Source organism: Sebastes fasciatus, chromosome 7 (genome assembly GCF_043250625.1).
Source record: "Sebastes fasciatus isolate fSebFas1 chromosome 7, fSebFas1.pri, whole genome shotgun sequence".
NCBI lineage: Eukaryota > Metazoa > Chordata > Actinopteri > Perciformes > Sebastidae > Sebastes > Sebastes fasciatus.
Window position 1 is genome coordinate 16,002,217 of NC_133801.1, and position 21,164 is coordinate 16,023,380.

Here is a 21,164-nt window from a genome sequence, read left to right on the forward strand (position 1 = left end):
AGCAAAGCTGTGGGCTAAATAATTTTTCAGTGCCAGGCAGCTATTTATACACTAGTGTCCAGGCTAAACCGCAGAACATTTTGTGTTTATTGAAAAGGGCATTAGGGAAATGCTTTCCTGAAGAGCGCATTTTCTGCATCAAATCTTGTGTTTTTCAGTTTTTCATTGGTTGTCACCAAACTTCACTGGATAATAAACAGTATCGCATGCACTATATGCACGTACACACACACATACAGCATCCCAGAATGTGTGGAATGGTGTCTCGGAGGCCTTGTTGACACCCCTCTGTCTCTCCACTGATTTAGAGGGTAACCCTGCCAGCGCTTTTCCATCTTCAACACACACACACACACAGCTGTCAGAGTGGGCCGTGGTCCACCCCGCACAGAGATGCCTGCACACCTCGCCCTGCTTTATTCAATCACCCCCCAGCGCTGGATCTATGTGACAATGGGAATCCCTGGGTCAAATAGCTATTGGTCCGACGCTGGCAGAGCAGCAGGGTGATAAAAAGGCAGCCGGTTTGATCTGTTAAATCCTCTGGGAACGACCTTGGAATCCTGTGATGGCAAGGTTAAAGGCAGCCGAGCTCATATACAGTTTGTCCTACTGTGACCCCTCTGTGTGTACGAGAAGGTGTGTGTGTCAAGGGGGTTTAACATTAGTCCAAAGATAATACCGTTTTAAGCAGCTGTCAAGTGTGAGATGAACCGAGAGGTTCGCTGTGGTGAACTGTCAAAATCCCCTTCTTAGCACCAGCATAACACACAGGAGGAAGAATGTAAAAGTACAATGGGTGTACACAACCACAAAAGAAAGAAAAAAACACTATATAATAAACGTATTTTTCAAGGAATAGTTTTGGCAAAACACTTGTTTGCTTTCTGGTGGAGAATTCGATGAGAGGATTAATAGGCCTAGCACTCAGCCGGCAGCTGATTTAGCTTAGCTTAACATAAAGACTGGAAACAGGTGAAAACAGCTAGCCTGGATCTGTCCAAAGGTAGCAACAACTGCTTTTGTGTCCCTCTTAAGCTCACTAGTTAACACATTAACTCAACAAAATGGGTTGTGCTCTGTAGCACGCCACTTTTCTCTCTTCTCATTCTTCTGTCGCCTTTAGTCCAGCTTGGCTTATACCATGTAATAGACCCCACACTCTTGAGAATGGCAACCAATCAATAGCAAATGTCCTGTGGCCATGACAGTACAAAAATGGAAGCTGCGGTTTTACAGGTGTGTTATGTGCAGGAATATGTCTGGGACCAGTGACTTCCTGGACTTTCCCATGGTTGTCTGTTAAACTCATGGTGGAGACGCGACTCTAGAAGGGTAGCCACTCAGGTCCAAGAAATAATCTGTTACATCAAAGGTTTTTCAACCAAGGACCCCTTACATGATAGAGAATATATCGTGGTCCGCCTCATGTGAAGTATGTCCCTTGGAATAATTTGACGTAACCTATTTTTTACACTTCTATGTGAAAGAACAGGAGAAGAGAAATGTAATTGAAAGATATTAGACACGTATATACAAATTGTAAGAGTTATAGATTTGTTAGACAAAAACATTATCTATGAACTAAATTTATATTAGATTTAAAATTAAAATATATTTCATTCAACTATGAAGTCTTTTGTGAAAAAAAGAAAATTATATCATGATAATTTAAATAAATTAATCTGAAAACTTTTCACGGACCCCATGGCAGAGTGACACAGACCCCTTGGGGACCCCAGACCCCACTTTGAGAATCCCTTACATAACCCCCCAGGAAACCACAGCATGTTATTTTTACACTTTGGTATTTGTAAAGATTAAAAAACAAGGTGCTGGAAGGTGGATTTTGTTACCTTTGGACAGATCGAGGCTATCTGTTTCCCCTTGTTTCCAGTCTTTATGCTAAGCTCAGCTAACCAGCTTCTGGTCGTAACTCCATATTTACCATACAGACATGAGAGTGTATCTTTTCATAACTCTCGAAGAAAGCAGACAAGCATATTTCCCAAAACAATTTCTTGAAGTATGCAGATGGAGATTGATTGGTCCAAGTTTGACATAGAGAACATTTTATACTATAGAGCTATAAAAAACATAACCTACTTTTCCCAGCGGTGCTTAAACAGTTTATTGGTGCCTCACTGCCCATCAGCCTGTCTGCACTTCACTGAGGGGAGCAGAATCTGATTCAGCCCGGCTGCCTGTGTCTGTCGATCCATCAGTTAGGAGAAAGCAAACGAAGGGTGTCAGCCACTATACGGTACATGCAACGCTGCCTCATGACACATCCTTTTACCGTCTTTCCTGGCTGGCAGTTGTCATCCAGCAGCCACAAAGGATATTGAAAGTAACTAAAGTGCAGTGGCAGACAGGCTGTGGCTAAAGCACCTGAATAACTATGAGAGCAATTAACCTTTCCTCTTTTTTTTGACAGGGCAGACAGCATGATGAATTACGGTATCAGCTGGATTTAAACCTACATGCCTCTAATGTTGCATTTTGGAGCGGTCGCTCTGTTACTCTTCATTCCCCCTGTGAAAGCTCATACACAGATACTGGGTGATATACTGTTACAGCTCCTTTATCCATCAGAAGACCTGAGTATTGTGTTTGGAACAACTATAATCCACCTAGTATCTGCAATAACGCTTTATAAATAACCCTCCTCTGTTGTGTGTGTGTGAGAGAGAGAGAGAGACTCTGTATGGTTATAGATGGGGAACACACCAGTGGTTGAGATTGTTTAGTTGGTGCGTGACATCAGTCTGCGTGTATGTGAAACACGGGGCGGTCCGTAGAGGGTGGCTACTTTAGGAGCAGGCCCTTGCCCTGCTGACTGCAGAGAGCTGGACAAACGGCAAGAAGGTCAGCTGCTAGTAAATGCTGCGGAGGAAAAGAAGAAGTGCCACAATAGAGAAGTTTCCAGTAAGAAGACAAGAGGTCAAGTACTACTGGAACACATAAGATCATCTCCTCTTCCTGTTCTTCCTGTTTATAGTGAGATCACTGCCAAAGAAAGGAAAGGAAAGGTAACAGCTCACTGACATCATCTGATTTTGTGTTATCATTCTGAATAATGTTGTCATTGTTGGGAGAGTAATTTAGGCAACCAGTACAATCAAAACATTTCAAAGATTCTGCAATTGACAAAAAAAAAAATCAATGACTTTGCCCTACACTTTTTAACCTGATCATGTGGGCATTAGTGTATTATTAAGTATGTTTTGTGGGTGTGTGCATCATGTCCCAAACTGAAATTATCATGGTATCATCTTTGACTTTTGACCATCATGTCACTAAACTTGTCTAGTCTTGTTTTCTCCAGCTAAGAAACATCACTAAAATCAAATGCATCTTGTCTTCCACGGATCTTGAACTATTAATTCACACTTTAATTTTCTCCCTTCTAAACTAGGGATGCACTGATCCGACTTTTTTAATCCCGATACTGAAAGCGATACCTGCTTTTTGGATAGTAGCCAGTATCGAGTACCGATTCGATACCAGTGTTTAAATAATACGCTGTATGCCTCACTGTGTGGAAGTGACTGGGATCATTCTTTTATGTGTAAGGCAACATCAGGCTTGACTTAAACATTGCTTTCCTAACTTTGTAAATCAAAATGTGCCAAATAAATATAGAGATATACATTAACTGAATTGTTCTTTATAATTAAAATAATAAATTGTACACCATCAACTCAAATTCCAGTATATAATGTATATAAATAGAGAATTGAATTGAATAGATCTCTCTGATGGTCACCGATACCAGCTATTTGAGTCAGTATCGGCCCGTTATCCGATCCGGTATCGGTATCGGTGCATCTCTATTCTAGACTATTGTAATTCCCTCTACACCTGCCTCAGTCAAACTGCTTTAAATCGCCTACAGTTGGTTAAAATGTAGCTGCCAGGCTAGTAACCGGAACCAACCGTCAGTCTCACATTACCGCTATTCTGTCATCCTTCCATTGGCTTCCTGTAAAATTCAGAATAAACTATAAGATCTTGTTAGTTACATATAAGGCACTGCATGACCTCGCCCCGTTACATTTCAGATCTTCTCGTTCCATATTCTGCCCCTCGACCACTCCGATCTTCAAATCTCGGCCTCTTATCCATCCCCCGCTCCAACTGCAAAACAAAAGGTGATCGGATCTTTTCTGTCTTAGCTCTAACCCTCTGGAATCACCTCACCTAATCCCAAAAACCCAGGCCTTTTTATAGGCCTCATCCACATATGCTTTTGTTTTAGTTTGGTCTGTCTCTCGTTGTTCTGTGTCTCATATTGTAATTATTCTTTGGTTTCTCTTACTTACTTACTTGTGTATATGAGGGGATATTGTGGCCCCTCTCCCTGTTGAGTGATGAGTAACTGTGAACAGATGTAATGACCCGCCTGAGAAGTGGCTGATCCCTCTAATCTATGATAACAGAGGCGACAAACATGCACACTTCTATTTTTAAATACCGTCTTATTTGCCTTGGTCGTATTCCATTGCTCATATCTCTCTACATCTCGCAGGTCCAGGAGCCACACCTCTTTAAAGACATCCAACACATCTGCATCTTTTCTTCTTTGCTCCTCCTCTCCTCGGGTGTGACACCACCATGGACCGCTCGGTGAAGGAGCTGTTCCTCAACTTCATGATCGTCTTAATCACCGTGCTGCTGATGTGGCTGCTGGTGAAAACGTACCAGGCCTGAACCATGGAGCAACAAGAGAGGAGATGAACGAGAGGAAACAGGAGGAGAGATGTGTGTGTGCGGAGGGAAGAAGAAGCCAGCATGGTTATCGTAGGACTCTGCTGCTGATTGATTCTTGTTCAGACAGTGTTTACGTCTTTTCATTATTTGGTCCAGAGCTCTATATTACTCATATGAGGTCTAACACTATGTGATTACTACAAACAGGGCAGATTGTCTTGGATCAGTATTTGAGGTGTTTTTTTTTAATGTGGCTTTGAATCTCTGGCAAGAGCCAAACGGGAAGTCACAGTAGAGATGGGAGGGTGAATAAAAATAAACAAAGTGAGAGCTATAAAACACTGTAATGTCAATATAAACTATATGCAGTGTGTCATTCACGTGACCTTTGATACAATGAAATGCTGTTGTGTCTATTGTTCTGTTTTTACTAAGTGATGAATGTGTCAAATGCAGTTATTGTATCTGCTCAAAGAAGAAGACATCAACACAAATAATGAAGCATAATATTTATGTTCACTTCTTGCCATTAAACAGTCTTTCATTCGTTGGATTATTTTTCTGTTTCATATCACAAACGTAAATTGTATTCATGATTTACACCATGACGCCCATGTTTTTCTCCTCCTGGTTTCTGAAAGTTATTGTGTTCTTTGAAGTGTTTTCTCTTCTATAGTTGCACATTTCAGCGGTTACTGAAGATTATCAGGTGGTATTGATCACATGTACAGTTATATATCATGAGAGGAGAAACAGGGCATGCGTGAATACATGAAACAGAATAAAGGCAAGTAGTTTAAAATGAAAATCCACCCAGATAATTTACACAGTTTTGCCATCACATTATTTTAGTTGAGATTTAAATAGTGTAGGTCTTCATCAGCTCTAATCTGTACTATCAAATAAAGCACATTTAGTTGAAAGGGACTTATGGGCTGTTTTGTGAAATGTTGTCAGAACAAAATCATTTGATCTGTTCAAAATGCAAAATCCCCAAATGCAGGGAAAAAGACACTGAATTCCTCCTGAAGGCTGTATAAATGGACTATCAATAAAGTTTCATTTTCTATATTGTAGCTGTTCTTATTTTGGGGGGATTCTTCTTTTAATACAAAGCAGAACAAAAAATATTCGAAACCAAAATAGGATTTCTAAAATAGTCTTCTGCTCATTAGGGTTCCTCCATGGGAGGGACCACATTTTGATCGACACAACAAAGATCCTATGACAGCGGACGCTTAATACATACAAAGTTAAGGATCAAATCTTTAAATTAAAAAAAAAAAAAAATAATAATAATTTGGCTCAAGTGCTCTGGTGTTATGATGGTGTGTGAGAGACATGGTGTTAGGTGAAGATTGTCTTTCTCTCTGTTCGTCATGTGCAAAGGTTTGAAAGCCTCATTGCATCAGTGACACGTGTAACACACACGTGTTCATGAGTGTGTGTCTGCTGTGTATCATGCTGCGTTACTCCATGGGTCTCTGTGTCTGCTGAAGCTGATGAGCTGACAGTGGAACTCAGTGAGCGCTCTGGGCATCGGAGCCACTTCCTCCCATTGGCTCCTCCCACTGTGGTACACCTGTACAGGCCACAAGAAGAGAATATGAGAACGCTTTGGGTAATACAGTTAATTAACTTTAAATTAGCTAGTTCTCAACGCACTGTCCCAACCCCTTTCCTCTCCTTACCCATTTATCCGGTCATCCCTCCTTTTATCCCGTCTCTTATTCAAAGCTGTGCACACCTCTCCCATCTCTACCTCAGGTATTATCCTGAGCTCCTACCGTCATCCCCTCTCTCACATCCATCCCCAGCAACGTTTTCCAGCTCTTTCTGGGGGACCCCGAGGCGTTCCCAGGCTTGACGAGATATGTAATCTCTTCAGCGTGTTCTGGGTCTAGCCTGGGGCCTCTTATATATAATATATATATATTGCTATTGGCTAACTTTTTAAGTGGGGACACCCCAGGTGCATAGGGTAAAAAAAAAATTAAATAACAGATATCAGCATGAAACTTCCCCAGTTGATTACTTACATTAAGACAATTGTATGGTTAAATATGAGGCATTATCTAATGTTAACTGTCGGTATATTTTGGAGAACTCTACAGATGCAAATAGACAACGTGTAGTAAGATAAACACCTAAATGTGTATTTTGGATGTTTTCTTTCCAGTAGTCTGAAAGAAGAAATGTTATGGAAGCAAAATAGCCCGAAATCGTAATTTGACCAGTGCATGAAAAATTCTGTTTTTGCAGTGTCTCGCCATATGCTCTATACTTTTGTCTTTTGCTTTTAATGTTTATCTGGTGAGCTACTGATCACTTCTTCCAGGCCTGTCAACACATCAGGTGGCCTCCACTTTCAGCTCATGAAACCATGACTTGGAACACACACATCTTAGCCAATAAAAGTCAAACTAGGGCAGCTTCTCCTACCTGAACTTCGTCGGTGATCTCGTCAGGTGAATAGTCTCCACCCAGGATGTAGATTCTGTCTCTCATACCCACTGCACCTGCATTGAACCCAGCACACTCGAATGACCCTTCGCCCTTCCACACGCAGGTCTCTGGACAGAAACTGTACACCTGGATGGGGGAAAAAAGCAGTCCTGTTATGAAAACTTAAACTACATAAGCCCTTTTTAATGCTTTCACACTACAATGCAATGACTGACGACTCATCCATTCATTATCTGATGGCTCACCTTGTAAGTGGACAGGTCACAGAGGTGCAGTGTGTTATTAATTGACACCGCCTTGACCAGTGTAGCATGGAAGAACTGGCCAAACTCGGCCACCAGGCGGCTCCACTGGTCCTGCTGGGCATCGTAGCAGAAGAAGCAATCCAGTGAGGGGTTAAAGGAGTCTGTGATCTCCACCTCTGACCCCAGTGTATAGATGACACTGCCACAAGCACTGGCCTCAGGGTAGAAGATGGCAGTGGGCAGCGGGCTGACGGAGCACCAGGTCTGGGTCAGAGGGTCATAATACTCCACCTAAAATATATGAAGAACAGAATTTGTACTGCAGGACATCTGAACCAACAATATGGACTCAATCGTATATAAGGGAGTCACTGTTACATCCAGAAGACTGGGAGCTCCCCCTCTGGATCCCGTGGTCCGTCCTCCGATGACGTACACTCGGTCCAGGCAGGTCACAGCCGTGTGCGTGGTTCTCGGCTTCAGCATGGCAGGTGCAGGCGTGCAGGTTAGGGTCACAGGACAGAAGCACCAAACCTCGTCCGTGGCATCATGGAACGGCTCGGCCACGTGGAGACGTATTGCCCGGCAACAGTTCCCCCGGCAACCGCCGGTCACGAACATCTAAGATCCAGTGGAAAGATGAGAAGATGGTGAATTTGTTGAAGCTATAACAGAGAGCAGGATAAAGAAGTGTGTAGTTATAAGATTCATTCCAAACCACTATACATACATCAAGGCCCCATTTGTTTGTTTACCTGAAATGTACATTCCCTTACTGTTCAGGTGTTGCTCCTCCTTTTACACCTGTTCTCTAAACCAGTAATTCCTGACCTGGACGTTCGGACCAAGGGGTCCAAAGATAAACTCAAGGGTTAAAAGATAATTAAAGGGATAAGAATGCTTTTAAAATATGTTTTCTGGCTTTTCCTTAATTGTTGTTTTATTTTTTCATGAAATAATGGATATTTTTACCACTTGAGGTCTCTAAAAAGCTTTCAAACAAAACAATCCGGGAAAGAAAACTCACAACCCACACCGAGGCTATAACTTGTAAAACAAAATGGTCACAAGCAGTGCCTGAATTGGACCAAAAAAGCTGTTAATACCCTAATTCAGCAGTTTCATGACATGATCATCACATGTGTCTTGGATATATTTATTATTTATCTTGTTAATAAATCCCGTTTCAAATGTATTTTGGTATGCATTTCATTACATACATATCCACAGTTTGTCCATAAATGTATTTGGTAAATAGAAAAAAGATATGTAGCTATTTATACAAATCAAATTGTACATAAATATAACATTGCATTTATGCTACAATAAAAACAACTGAAAATATGCTGAAAATGTTGGCCTACAGTTTAGATTGGATAATGAGAAGGAATACCAAAGGCAAGTCTATAATGTATGGGCAAGACTGCTTTTATTTAGCTCTCCAATGATGCAGTCACATCAAATGTCGCCTTGAAGTAGGCTTTAGTGTGTCAAATCAACATAAACTGAGTAGAACTGAAAACTTAATATTTAAATTTCTTCCTTTATCTTCTGGTAAATCAACAATTTCTCCATTGCAATAATGGTATATACATATCATGACAGAACAAAGAAAAGAAATCATGAGAATAGTATTTCATTTATTTACATTGTTGCATTGGCTCAGGCCAGAAAACATGCAGGCCTTCAGTGCTTTGTTGTCATCATTTGTGTGACATTCAAAATGGGATAAAAGCAAATGTGCCGGTAGTCAGTACTGGTGAGTAACGACACATTTCAGGCACTGGTCACAAGCTGGCATTGCTTAATTTTAAAGGGGCACAAATCAAAACAGCTGGGAACCACTGCTCTAAACAGCAGCAGGACTCAAGGTTCAATCCCCAAAACGTACCTTCTGAGCAAAGCTGGTGAGGCAGGATCCTGGTGGGTCTGGCATAGTAGCTGTTCCCAGCTCTCTCCACTTGTCTGTCTCTAGACAGTAGCAGAAGGTGTGGCGGATCTCTCCGTTCTCCTCCGTCTTGTGGACGTAGATGTAGCTCTGCGTGGTGGTCGGCCTGGCGTCAGAGAGCAAGCCACCGTACTGATCCTGCCTGCTCTGAGCCTCTGAGAGCAGGGCGAGACAGGACTTAGCATCGCGGAGGAGAGCGTCGGAGTCACGCAGAGTCTGAGGGGTAACACAGGAAGGATGAGACATCACAAGACAACCACATATATAATGCAAAATCCAGAACAAGCAGTGTGTTCAAACCTTTAGTGCAGATGCAGGTACATGGTGGAGTCTGGTTAGAGATAACAAGCCCGGCAACAGTTTTTGTCTTCTAGAGAGATCGTGCCGTGTCCATTTGAGAAGCGACGTCACCACGGCCTCCTCACTGGGCACGTTTAGAGCATCTGAATTTAGGCATGCCTCCAACACATTCACCTATAGTTGAAATAGTAAATACTGAGTCAGGCTTTTGATGTGAGCAAGATGATAATAAGGTCACTTGTCAAATCAAAATCACTTTTACACTATTATTAGTTAGAAAGGTACCATCCTAGGCCTTCAGGGCCAGACTTCATGATTGACTGATCATTTTTTAAGTGTAATTATGGGAACAATGTTATGCCCTGTGTGTAGAAATTAGATGAATTAGGCACACAGTACCCCATTTTTATCCATGAACTTGATGAAATCATTTTAAAACATTTTATTAAGTAAATATTTCAAAAGTCCTACATCTTATATCTAAATCATAACCTTTTTTCCTCAGCATATGGAAGATGCTGACACATATTGACGTGTGCTGTTGCTGTATCTTTCTTTAAAAGGCCATTTAAAAGGGACGCTACAGTTATACAGATATACAGTTTGCTAGCTATTGAATATGATTTGGAGCCGTTGTGTTAATAACTGAGAATGAGCAAAAACAGTCATTGTTCAGGGAGACAGGATGCAGACTCTGCATACATAATATAAACTAATTAGAGGAATGTATGCATTTATTACCAAATAATCTACAGCCGGCCTTATGTAACCCTCAGCTTCTCTGATAAAAGAACTTCCTTATCTTGTCCGTTCTTAAGCAGCACCTGCATATCCAGAAAGTCCTGGGTGTTGGAAAGGTCGGAGAAGTTCTGGACCACAAAGTCGTTGGCACTTTGGAGGAGGGAGGCAGAGCCGTAGGCCTCAGCGAGGGAGAGGAGGGACAGACAGCTACAAAGATCCATGGTTCCTATCAGGAAGTTGCTGCATGCTTGGGACAAGACTGACACCTGAGGACACATTCATTACATAGTAAAAAAAAAACTGCAACGTAGAGACAAGTACATTTCTATAGATATATTGTTATAGTGAATTCTTTTGGCCATGATAATCGTGTAGCGAAAACCTGATATTGTGACACTGATCTGTGACTGTGAAGTTTTTGTATAGTAACACCCTAAACTAGGTGAGGAGGCACTGGTTATGGCACAAACTTAGCAAAAACAATGTCAAATGTACAGTGTGTTTAGAAAAAAAGAAAGAATGGTTGTATTTGTACCTGCAGAAAAGAGGCAAGCTGAAACAGCATGTCTACATTGCCATCAGTGATGAGTATCTCTCCAGAATAAGCGAAGTCCAGGAAAGAAGCCACCGCCACCGGACGCTGGTTACCCAGAGTCACTGAACCATCACATCGCTCTCGCATATCCACCTCAAACATGGCCCTAAAACACAAAGCAGATAGATAGATAGATAGATAGATAGATAGATAGATAGATAGATAGATAGATAGATAGATAGATAGATAGATAGATAGATAGATAGATTAGTGTACCTGAAGAAATCACTGCATGCTGCAAGGACACAGCGATGGCAGGGAAAACAGTCTTCCTGGACTTTAATGGTGAAGTCAAACAGCAAGCCTTGCTCCCTGAATGACCTGAGCACGCCCAGCAGCTGGAGTCCGTGGGACTCAGGCACCCGCAACAGGGTCCGGCACTCTGGGACACCGTTGCATTGTGGAGTACTGCCAGGTTTACTACTGGGGGGGCTGCTGGAGTTGTGGGCATTCGTGATACAGAATGATGACTCTTGACATTCATCCATCTTCCCCAAAAATCTGACAATATAAAAAAAAAAAAAAAAGGTCATAATGCATTTCCATAGAATATAGTGAGTCTGAGCCTGTCTTCATATTATTTGAATATGTGTGTGTGTCTGTATGTGTGAGAGACACAGAGAGAAGAAAGAAAATGAAAATGGGATGCATAATATTAGGCTACTGAGTTTGTGTCTTTTTTTTTTTTTTTATTAGTTTATTTGACAAAACATAGGCCTTGTTACACTTTTTGTTACACAATTGTTGTTATCACTATTATGTAGTCATATTATTTCTTTATATTAATCTTGTCTCTAGTTGGAGGCTTCAGATAAGCCCAGTGGGTTGTTTTGCCTCTTCCTGCACTGTATATTATTCATTTATTTGTTTTGTTATGTTGTAGAGTCTTAAATTGTGCAAAAACAAATAAACAAATAAACCAATTGTTACACTTAATTAAAGTGCAACCGATGCAAGGTATATAGGACTTCTAGCCATAGCTAATTTGCAGACCTTGTCCCTGGTTAGGCTTTTAAGAAAAAGAAAATAAATAATAATAAAATAAATACAGAATAGCACATCTTACATAAAATCACATAATACAACATCGTACATTACAACAATTTACATATGTACTGTATTATACATACTTCAAAGTCAAACACATATAAGTAATATAAATGCATGTGTATTATACAGGTATATGTAGTCTGAAGCAGTACATGCACTACTCACAGTGTCAGCACCTCGGACAGCTCTCTCTCTCTCTTTCTCTCATGCCATTATAACTTCCGGAAGCGTGAAATCACGCGATGATTCGGACAGCTTTTTCCTTTTTTGTGGTTTTATTTGTAGGTAACATCTCTGCTGAATGTGCGCTGTTTTTTGTTAATAATAATACTGAGATATGTCTATCTCGTTTATAAAAGCCCTCGAGTTGTGTGCATGTATGCGGCTCTTTTGTTTGCGGTATAGAGGGACGCGCAATGGCCGCTGGGAACTGTAGTTCTCTCTTATTGGTCGCTCTACAGACTATAAAACTCTATAAAACAAAACTTACAGATGGAAATAGGCTGTTACTAGTAAGTCCTTTGTCTCTGTGTTTTTGCTCACTGATCCTGTTTGTGTTGATATTTGCTCTGCAAATAGCCTAGTCGTTTTTATAATAATAATAATAATAATGATTTAATATTATATTATCAATATATTAATATGTATTACTATTATTAGTAGTAGTAGTAATTGTATTTAGTGTTATGTTATTTTTTTTAATTAATTCTCTCATTTTTATTATTCTTAATGGTCTCTGTTTTTTCTTTTATCTCACTAATGTATTTTAGCATCCACTACCCTCTTATTGTCTGACTTTATTGCTGATTTATCTGCTCATTTGAATGTGTTGCATTTTTATTTTATTTTGTAAATCACGTTGAGCTACATCTCATGAAAAGTGCTCTATAAAGATTATTGTTATTATTAATTAGTAGTAGTAGTAGTAGTAATAATAATATTATTATTGTTATTTTACCAATTGCATCTGCAATGGTACCTGAAATATATTAAACTAAATGCAGCAACCATTCTCACAGGACTTGATGACCAACTTAATTAGGATGATGATTATTATCGTTGTTGTTATTATTATTATTATTATTATTATTATTATTATTATTATTATTATTATATACATTACAATACCATGTATGTTTAGAAAATTGAGTCACTGTGATGCAATGCATCTCATCACCACCGGATGGCGTTGCTTTGCTATAATGAAGCTATCTATATTTGTGGTTGTGCTTATTATGTATGAAGCAAAAAAAAGCCTCTCGTCTGAATTCGTGAACGTGAACTTCCAGCCATGCTGCAGTACCGTTTCACCACCACCACAGGGCTGCTGCTGCTGCTGACCAAACAACACACACTTTCCTGTCTGGAAATGATGACTATTACTATACAAGATACCGGTACATATATCAGCAGGCTTTTTGTAAACATGCACTAATACTACTACAGCGTGTAGGTGTTACTCCTGGTATAATAACAACAATAATAAAATACTGATAGGTCATTTTGTCACCAACACAGAAACACAATCAATTAACACACAAAACAGAACAAAGAAATAACAGTTTTATTACACATTATAGCCTATCAATTAGACCATGTTGCATCATCTACATCATCTATATTATAGTAGACTAGCCCTTTAATACACACACAGACACACACTTGTCTTTTTTGATATATTTACTGTATTGTTATTGTTGTTATTATATATATATTGTCCTAATTGTTTGTTATCACTATTATGTAGTCATATTATTTCTTCATATTAATCTTGTCTCTATAGGTGGAGGCTTCAGATAAGGCCAGTGTTTTTTTTGCCTCTTCCTGCACTGTATATTATTCTTTTTTTCTTTTTTTTTGTTATGTTATGTTGTATAGTCTTAAATTGTGCAAAACAAATAAACAAATAGTCGCACTACCCTTAAAATCAAATGATTATTGAGTGAGAGTAGGACCAGTCCAAATGAACAACAGAAAGGCCATTCTGTCACCCATTTTCTGTTGTTATTTTTGTTATTATATATATCTTGTCCTAATTGTTTTGTTATCACTATTATGTAATCATATTATTTCTTTATATTAATCTTGTCTCTTCCTGCACTGTATATTATTCATTTCTTTTTTATATATATATATATATATATATATATATATATATATATATATATATATATATGTTATGTTGTATAGTCTTAAATTGTGCAAAACAAATAAACTGTTGTTATTATATATATATATATCTTGTCCTAATTGTTTTGTTATCACTATTATGTAGTCATATTATTTCTTTATATTAATCTTGTCTCACAAACCCTTAAAATCAAATGATTATTGAGTGAGAGTAGGACCAGTCCAAATGAACAACAGAAAGGCCATTCTGTCACCCATTTTCTGCTTTTATAAGTCTGAACTACCTCCATCTATATTATTGTTATTATTTGGCTATTATCAAAGCCATTACATCTCCTCTCTCTCCTTACATCCCTGCATCCCTCCCTCCCTTCCTTATTATATATATATATATATATAAAATATTATTTTTTGTTATGTTGTATAGTCTTAAATTGTGCAAACAAATAAATAAACAATAAACAATAAACAAACAATTCTTGGCTGCGTGTAGGGACTTTTGAAACAGCATCATTTTGAGAAATAAAAATTAAAAAACATTATAAAAGAACGGTTAACTGAGTAAATAAAACGTTTAAGAATCAAAAATAGATGTTTAGGGCTTTATTTTAGATGTCTGCTAACATTTTTCTGTGGTAGAGGGAACTTACATGACCTCTCTATTTTTTTTTATATATTTACTGTATTGTTATTGTTGTTATTATATATATCTTGTCCTAATTGTTTTGTTATCACTATTATGTAGTCATATTATTTATTTATATTAATCTTGTCTCTTTAGGTGAAGGCTTCAGATATAAGCTCAGTGTTTTTTTTTTTGCCTCTTCCTGCACTGTATATTATTCATTTTTGTCATGTTGTATAGACAAAAAAATATATACAAATAGTCGCACTAAACCCTTAAAATCAAATGATTATTGAGTGAGAGCAGAACCAGTCCAAATGAACAACAGAAAGGCCAGTCTGTCACCCATTTTCTGCTTTTATAAGCCTGAACTACCTCCATCTATATAATTGTTATTATTTGGCTATTATCAAAGCCATTACATCTCCTCTCTCTCTCCTTACATCCTTACATCCCTTCCTCTCCTCTCTCTCTCCCTCCCGGCAGTGTGCATCCCGCATCCCATCCCATCCCCCACACACACGGTGGCCGTCTCTCTCTTTCCTTTCGGGTGAAAGCTGTCTTCTCTGCGCCACACTGGTCCGACACAAAACGCTAGTACGCTGCTGTAGCACACAGAGAGAGAGAGAGAGCGAGAGAGAGCCAGAGAGAGCCAGTCCGCACCGCACCGACCTGAGGCAGAACAGGAGAGATCACGTACGCACACGGGGAAATCTTTAGTTTTTGTTCGACTCCGAGTGGCTTTGGTAAGTGTTAATGATTACGGAGAGGCTAGGTAGGAAATGTCCCATGTGTCGACTTGCTAAGTGGTCGTTTTCTCTTGTCTTTTGTATCCTCTTTGATTGTCCTCCGTGGTGGAACTAGCTAAGCTAAGCTAAGCTAAGCTAACTAGCGAACTCATACTAACCGTTTGTTGTAACCGTTTTACCGGCTGGTGGTTTTGCGGTAAAAAGTAGCAGCTGTTGTCCAAGTGTGGTCCATATTATACAACATAAATGTGAGTGTTTTTTAATGTCTAAATCTTTAACCAAAGCTCGCTATAATTAGCAATTTTGAGCAGCGTGTGCCGAGGTTGGATGCTACTTAGCAGACAAGCTAACAGTTCGTATTTATATGTGCACTCCTAAATGGTTTCCATAGAAACGGGTGAATAGCTAACTGGTTACTAGAGGTAATCTGGTGATATATAATTGGCAAGATGGCATCTTCAAGAGAGTTTATCTAGAAAAATCGGTGGTGGATTTTTTCAAAATGGTGTCTTAAAGCTTGTGTTTGAGTGTGACCATTTTTTTGTCCAACCATGGGGCTGTTTTTTTTTTTTTTTGTTGGCGTTGCTCGCTGTCTTCAGGAATGCAGTGTACTGCCAGTACATGCCACACTCACACAGCTCTGATGCTGGATATATAACTACATTATTATTAACTGCTGATGATGATGATGATGTGGTGGTAAATACAAAACGCCTTGCATGCTAGGCTGGGCTGTCTCCTCCTCCTCCAGGCTATACAGCCACCATTGTGATGCAAAACAATCCTGTTATGGAGTGGAACTAGTTTGATTATAACTGGGAGTTTTTTTTTGTGCTGCATCTGAGCTGTGTTTTTTTGGAAAATTGTTATAAAATGAAGTGCATCATGTAAAATATTTGCACACTGGAAGTCACACCACTTATTCTCAGGTTCATAATAAACATGTGGTTCCTTCTTGATTCTCAGCTTCTGTCAGAAGAAGTATTGCAAATGCAAAATGCAGATTTGTCTTGGCAGCATTTAATGATTATTTTCTGTTATTTGCTGATCAGTTTTTGGTCAGTTTTTGTTATAAAATGAAGTGCATCATGTAAAATATTTGCACACTGGATTTAGTATGGTTTACCTTCACTAAAGTCTATGCACACCACTTATTCTCATGTTCATAATAAACATGTGGTTCCTCTCAGCTTCTGTCAGAATAAGTATTACAAATGCAGTTTCTTTTGGCTGCATTTAATGATTATTTTCTGTATTGATTGATTTGCAGATCAGTTTTTGATTAAACAATTATTGTTCAGTCTATAAATAGTGAAACATGCCCATTACAATTCCTCAAATCCCCATAATGGCATTTTCAAATTTGCTTGTTTGGTTTGACCAATTCTCCCAAAACAAAATTCTTTATTTACTATTTTACAGCAACATGCTAGGCTGTCTCCTCCAGGCTACACAGCCACCATTATGATGAAAAACAATCCCTATTTTTGGAAGTGGAACTAGTTTGTTTTTAACTGGGAGTTTTTGTGCTGCATCTGTGCTGTGTTTTGAAAAATTGTTATAAAATGATGTGCATCATGTAAAATATTTGCACACTGGATTCAAATGGTTCACCTTCACTAAAGTCTATGCACACCACTTATTCTCAGGTTCATAATAAACATGTGGTTCCTCTCAGCTTCTGTCAGAATAAGTATTACAAATGCAAAATGCATATTTGTCTTGGCAGCATTTAATGATTATTTTCTGTTATTTGCTGATCAGTTTTTGGTTAAACAATTATTGTTCAGTCTATAAAATGTTAATAAATAGGGTAAAATTAACCATTACAGTTCCTCAAATCCCATAATGGCGTCTTCAAATTGCTTGTTTTGTTTCACCAATTCTCCCAAAAAAAAAATTCTTTATTTACTATTTTACAACAACATTAATCAGAGAAAAGCAGCCTACACATAGATAATGTTTGGCATTTTTGCTTGACAAACAACTTCTTTTAATTTTATGCCTTAGATTATCATTTTGCTCTTTTACATTTATTTGTGATTTTCCCTTTTATATATATATATATACATATTTTATGAGCATTGTTGAAGGAACCTGAGACCAAAGAATTTCATTGACTGCTTTGCCGGAATTGACATATGACAATAAATAAAGATCCTATAATTTAGACGATTAATCCATGATCGAAATTCTTGTTTAATTTTCTTTCGGTCGACTAATTGATCAACTAATCATTCAGCAGACGCAACAGTCTAACAGGGTATCACTGTACTCATTGACGACAAAGAACACAAAAACTAAACAGAGCCTTGCGTAGTTCAAAAGAGACAGGATTACACAAAACGCTAAAGGCATATTTTTCTTCTCTCCTATGACTAGTCTTATCAGTGAAATGAATCCTCTTCGCGATCATCTCTTTTTTTGGTAGGGGAGATTACCTGCTTTAGTCATTGACTACTAATCTCATTTAATTCAAGAAGCCTTATCGGTCGAAAGGGATTTCTGAGATACAACTGTTCTTGGCCCTCACCAGAGCAACATTGTGTACAGATCAAATCTGCAGAGACTGGAAGAAGCGCACTGCTCCATGTATGTTAGACATTCAGTGATGATGTGATTTGTTTTACATTTTTAACTTGGGTTATGCTTCATGAGGCTGCTGAACAACATTAGAGTCATAATGAAAAAACAACACGTGCAAATCATAAAGGCTGTGCACAATCTTTTTAAAAGTCAAGTGAAATCAAGAAGCATCTGGCAGAGTTGCATCCCCCCGATGACGGCATATTAAATGCAAGGACAATGGTGATCCTTGAGAAATCCACTCAGAAATTACTGTATATTGGTGGCATTATATCTGAATCTATATTTTGGCAGAGGATAAAAAATAATAGAGCTAAACTGGGCTAAATATCAGTTAAAGTGTTTGAAGTATTTGCTAGTACATCTTCGTTCTAAGGTGACCCCTGTCTGCCATGCTAGAAGAAAGGGAGGGGGAGATATGGGTTTTGGCATGCGTTGAGCGCAGTCTCATGTGTATGAATGGTGGGCTGTACAATGCGGCCATAAAACTGTCAGACTATAGAAAGCTGAAGTCACTTAATGTTCGGAGAGTCAGTGGTTCTATAACAGACTGTTGTCTTTCCAGCACTTCAGTCCCGTGTGGTTTGAACCACTTAATGAGTTGCTCATCAGAGATCAGTGAACGAGATGCTTACAGACGGCAGCTTCCAGATTCACCCTCCTCTGGTGTCCAGCCCACAGTCCCTAGAATTGATGACCAACATTGTTTTAATAGAGAATAGCAGATGCGAACATGGTGGCATGGTTGGATTAGTGGGAAAGTTAGTGATGTTGGCAATTCAAATTACAGTATTTCTTAAAGGCGAAATTTGTGTCAAAATACCATTTAAAATTAAATATTGTCATATTGCAGAGATGTCCTGGCCTACACATCATATTCTACAGACTTGAGAAAATATCTTTTAGTACAGATCCCTGCCAAAATCACCCCATAATCATTTTTGATGTTTTTCAATGAAAATGAGAATAATGATGTAAAAATGATTATTCCCTCGAATATCACAAATCATATTAGTCAAAATCATTCAGCCCTAACCAAATTTCATCATGGAAGTCATTTATATTGAGTTCATGGCTAAAACTGGGGCCCTAACTACCGATTATATCCATTATCTATAAATCTTAGTATTTAATTATCTTTTTTTTTTTAAATAATTAATTAATCTTTCAGACTATAAATTGTCAAATTCCCAGTCAGTCCAAAACCCAAAGGTACTAATTTTACAAAAATATAAGACAAGGAAAGGCAGTAAATGCTAGCATTTGAAAAGCTAGAGGATATTATTTTTTTGCCATTTTTGCTTGAAAATTTACTCAAACAATTAATTGAATATCAAAATAGTTAGCAGGTAATTGACTGTTGATTGGCTAATTGATCAATTGACTAACCGTTGCAGCTCTATTCTGATATTTTTTTTTTTTTGCAATAATAGCACTTACAAATAGTAGTCTGATCTGTAGCTTAGGAAGAAGATTTGGTTGCAGTGTAGCATTAATTAAACGGTTTTGTCTATTAGAGCGAGACTGTAGGTGGACTATACTTTGGTTTGTGTTGCGTTTGAATGAGATAAGCTTATTGTGTTTGTAAGATCAAACCTTTAACATGTATACAAACAGATTCCTGATCAGCATTGATACATCATTGCTTTGTGATTGATCTCTGTGTGTGCATGTATACAGAGGCAGGTGAGAAATGTCACATGGAATAAAGGACTAGGATAAAAGGTTGAACTGATCCCTGGAGGCAAATGTTATAACGTATTCAGCTGTCAGTCATACTGGGGGGTCTGCAACTGTGTACATACACATGTACATACACATGTGTCTGCGCTGCACGCTGTTGTTTCATTACTGATACCTGCAGTCATGATCAATAGTGTTTATTCATGCTGTAGTCTAGTACCAGTGTTCAAAATGAACGTGTTTCTAATTATACCTAAGGGATAACGATAATTTTTTTTTAAAAATCAGCTGGAAAAGAGTAGACAAATTGTGTAAGAGTGAAGTGGCAGCCCATTAAATAAAGATAAATACATTTTGCTGGCTTTCAGTTAAGTTCACAAGTAAAACATTTGCAGCAGTGCAAAGGGGACATATTATGCTCATTTTCAGGTTTATATTTTTATTTCAGGAGTCTTTTTTCCGTGTTAGCGCCTGTCTCTTTAAAGGCCCACCTCTCAAAAAGCCCAGTGTGCTCTGATTGGTTCAGCTCACACAGGCGTTTAAGCTCAGCTAGTTGTGTTTTTAGCTGCAATTCTACTGTGAATATCACCACAATAAACTTCACAATGCTCGAGGGGGCATCTGATCCGAAGGGAGAACAACTTCATCGACCAAGATTGCAGATTTCTCTGACTTTTTTTCCCTCAGGTAAATACTGCTATTGTCATCTTGTCGAGCTAATGTCATCTTGTCGGGGAAGTTGAAAAAAAATTATAATCCACATTTGTACACCTTAGGTTTTGGGACTATGTTTAACATGGACAGCCGTTATTATCAACAGCATATAAATGAGAGAAAATCACCAAAATAATATGTCCCCATTAAGTTGCACTGTGACATCTGTCAGCACATGTTTTAATATCAAATGCGGCTATTGCAAAATGGTACTGTACTTAAGTTTCTTGTGTATTAGCATGGAATTGGGACAGAGTTTGTGTTTTGACTCTCTACTCCCAGAACCCTGCTGTTTCTAATCAAGAGCTAGCTCACACCTGGGACACTATTTCAATAGGCATTGAAATAGTGACTGCTAGCATTGATCAGCAACTCTTAAAAGTCTCAGCTCATTAATAATGATGAGTTTGTGCAAAGAGATAGTCAAATATTACTGGTTGCTAACTACAACATTATGGCCTTTCCCCCCCCCCCCTGTGTTGGTAAAGTCCCACCTCCGCCGCAGGCAATACTTCCCGTCTGCTGTTAATATTGCCTGCAGGTATTGATTGTGTATCATGGGTTTAACTGCCAAGTTCTAGCCCATAAAGCTGTTGGTTCTCTTTTGTGTGTGAGCGTG

At 38.6% G+C, this 21,164-nt stretch overlaps 3 protein-coding genes across 7 annotated transcripts in view; 2 read left to right on the top strand and 1 right to left on the bottom strand.

Moving 5' to 3' along the window:
• The first annotated feature begins 2,710 nt into the window (after positions 1-2,710).
• sln (sarcolipin) lies at positions 2,711-5,598 on the top strand. Its single transcript, XM_074641877.1, has 2 exons — positions 2,711-3,032; positions 4,532-5,598. Exon 2 carries the CDS (start codon positions 4,618-4,620, stop codon positions 4,711-4,713), a length of 96 nt encoding a protein of 31 aa, XP_074497978.1. The 5' UTR covers positions 2,711-3,032; positions 4,532-4,617; the 3' UTR covers positions 4,714-5,598.
• Positions 5,599-5,970: 372 nt separating this feature from the next.
• On the bottom strand, positions 5,971-15,942 carry kbtbd3 (kelch repeat and BTB (POZ) domain containing 3). 2 transcript variants are annotated; one of them, XM_074641871.1, is made up of 10 exons: positions 15,721-15,942; positions 11,225-11,509; positions 10,949-11,114; positions 10,497-10,679; positions 9,673-9,846; positions 9,316-9,588; positions 7,803-8,045; positions 7,425-7,715; positions 7,156-7,305; positions 5,971-6,295 (listed from the first exon to the last, which is right to left on the bottom strand). In XM_074641871.1, exons 2-10 carry the CDS (start codon positions 11,494-11,496, stop codon positions 6,173-6,175), a joined length of 1,875 nt encoding a protein of 624 aa, XP_074497972.1. In that variant the 5' UTR covers positions 11,497-11,509; positions 15,721-15,942; the 3' UTR covers positions 5,971-6,172. The 2 variants fall into 2 exon arrangements, with proteins under 2 accessions (XP_074497972.1, XP_074497971.1); XM_074641870.1 differs by lacking the exon at positions 15,721-15,942 and adding an exon at positions 12,224-13,130.
• fam168a (family with sequence similarity 168 member A) overlaps positions 15,316-21,164 on the top strand; it is a 29,398-nt gene continuing 23,549 nt past the window's right edge. For 2 of the 4 annotated variants that reach the window (XM_074641872.1, XM_074641874.1), the window contains exon 1: positions 15,316-15,559. The gene's annotated coding sequence lies outside the window, so the exon portion shown is untranslated. The remainder of the gene's footprint in view (positions 15,560-21,164) is intronic. The other 2 variants (XM_074641873.1, XM_074641876.1) reach the window with 2 other exon arrangements.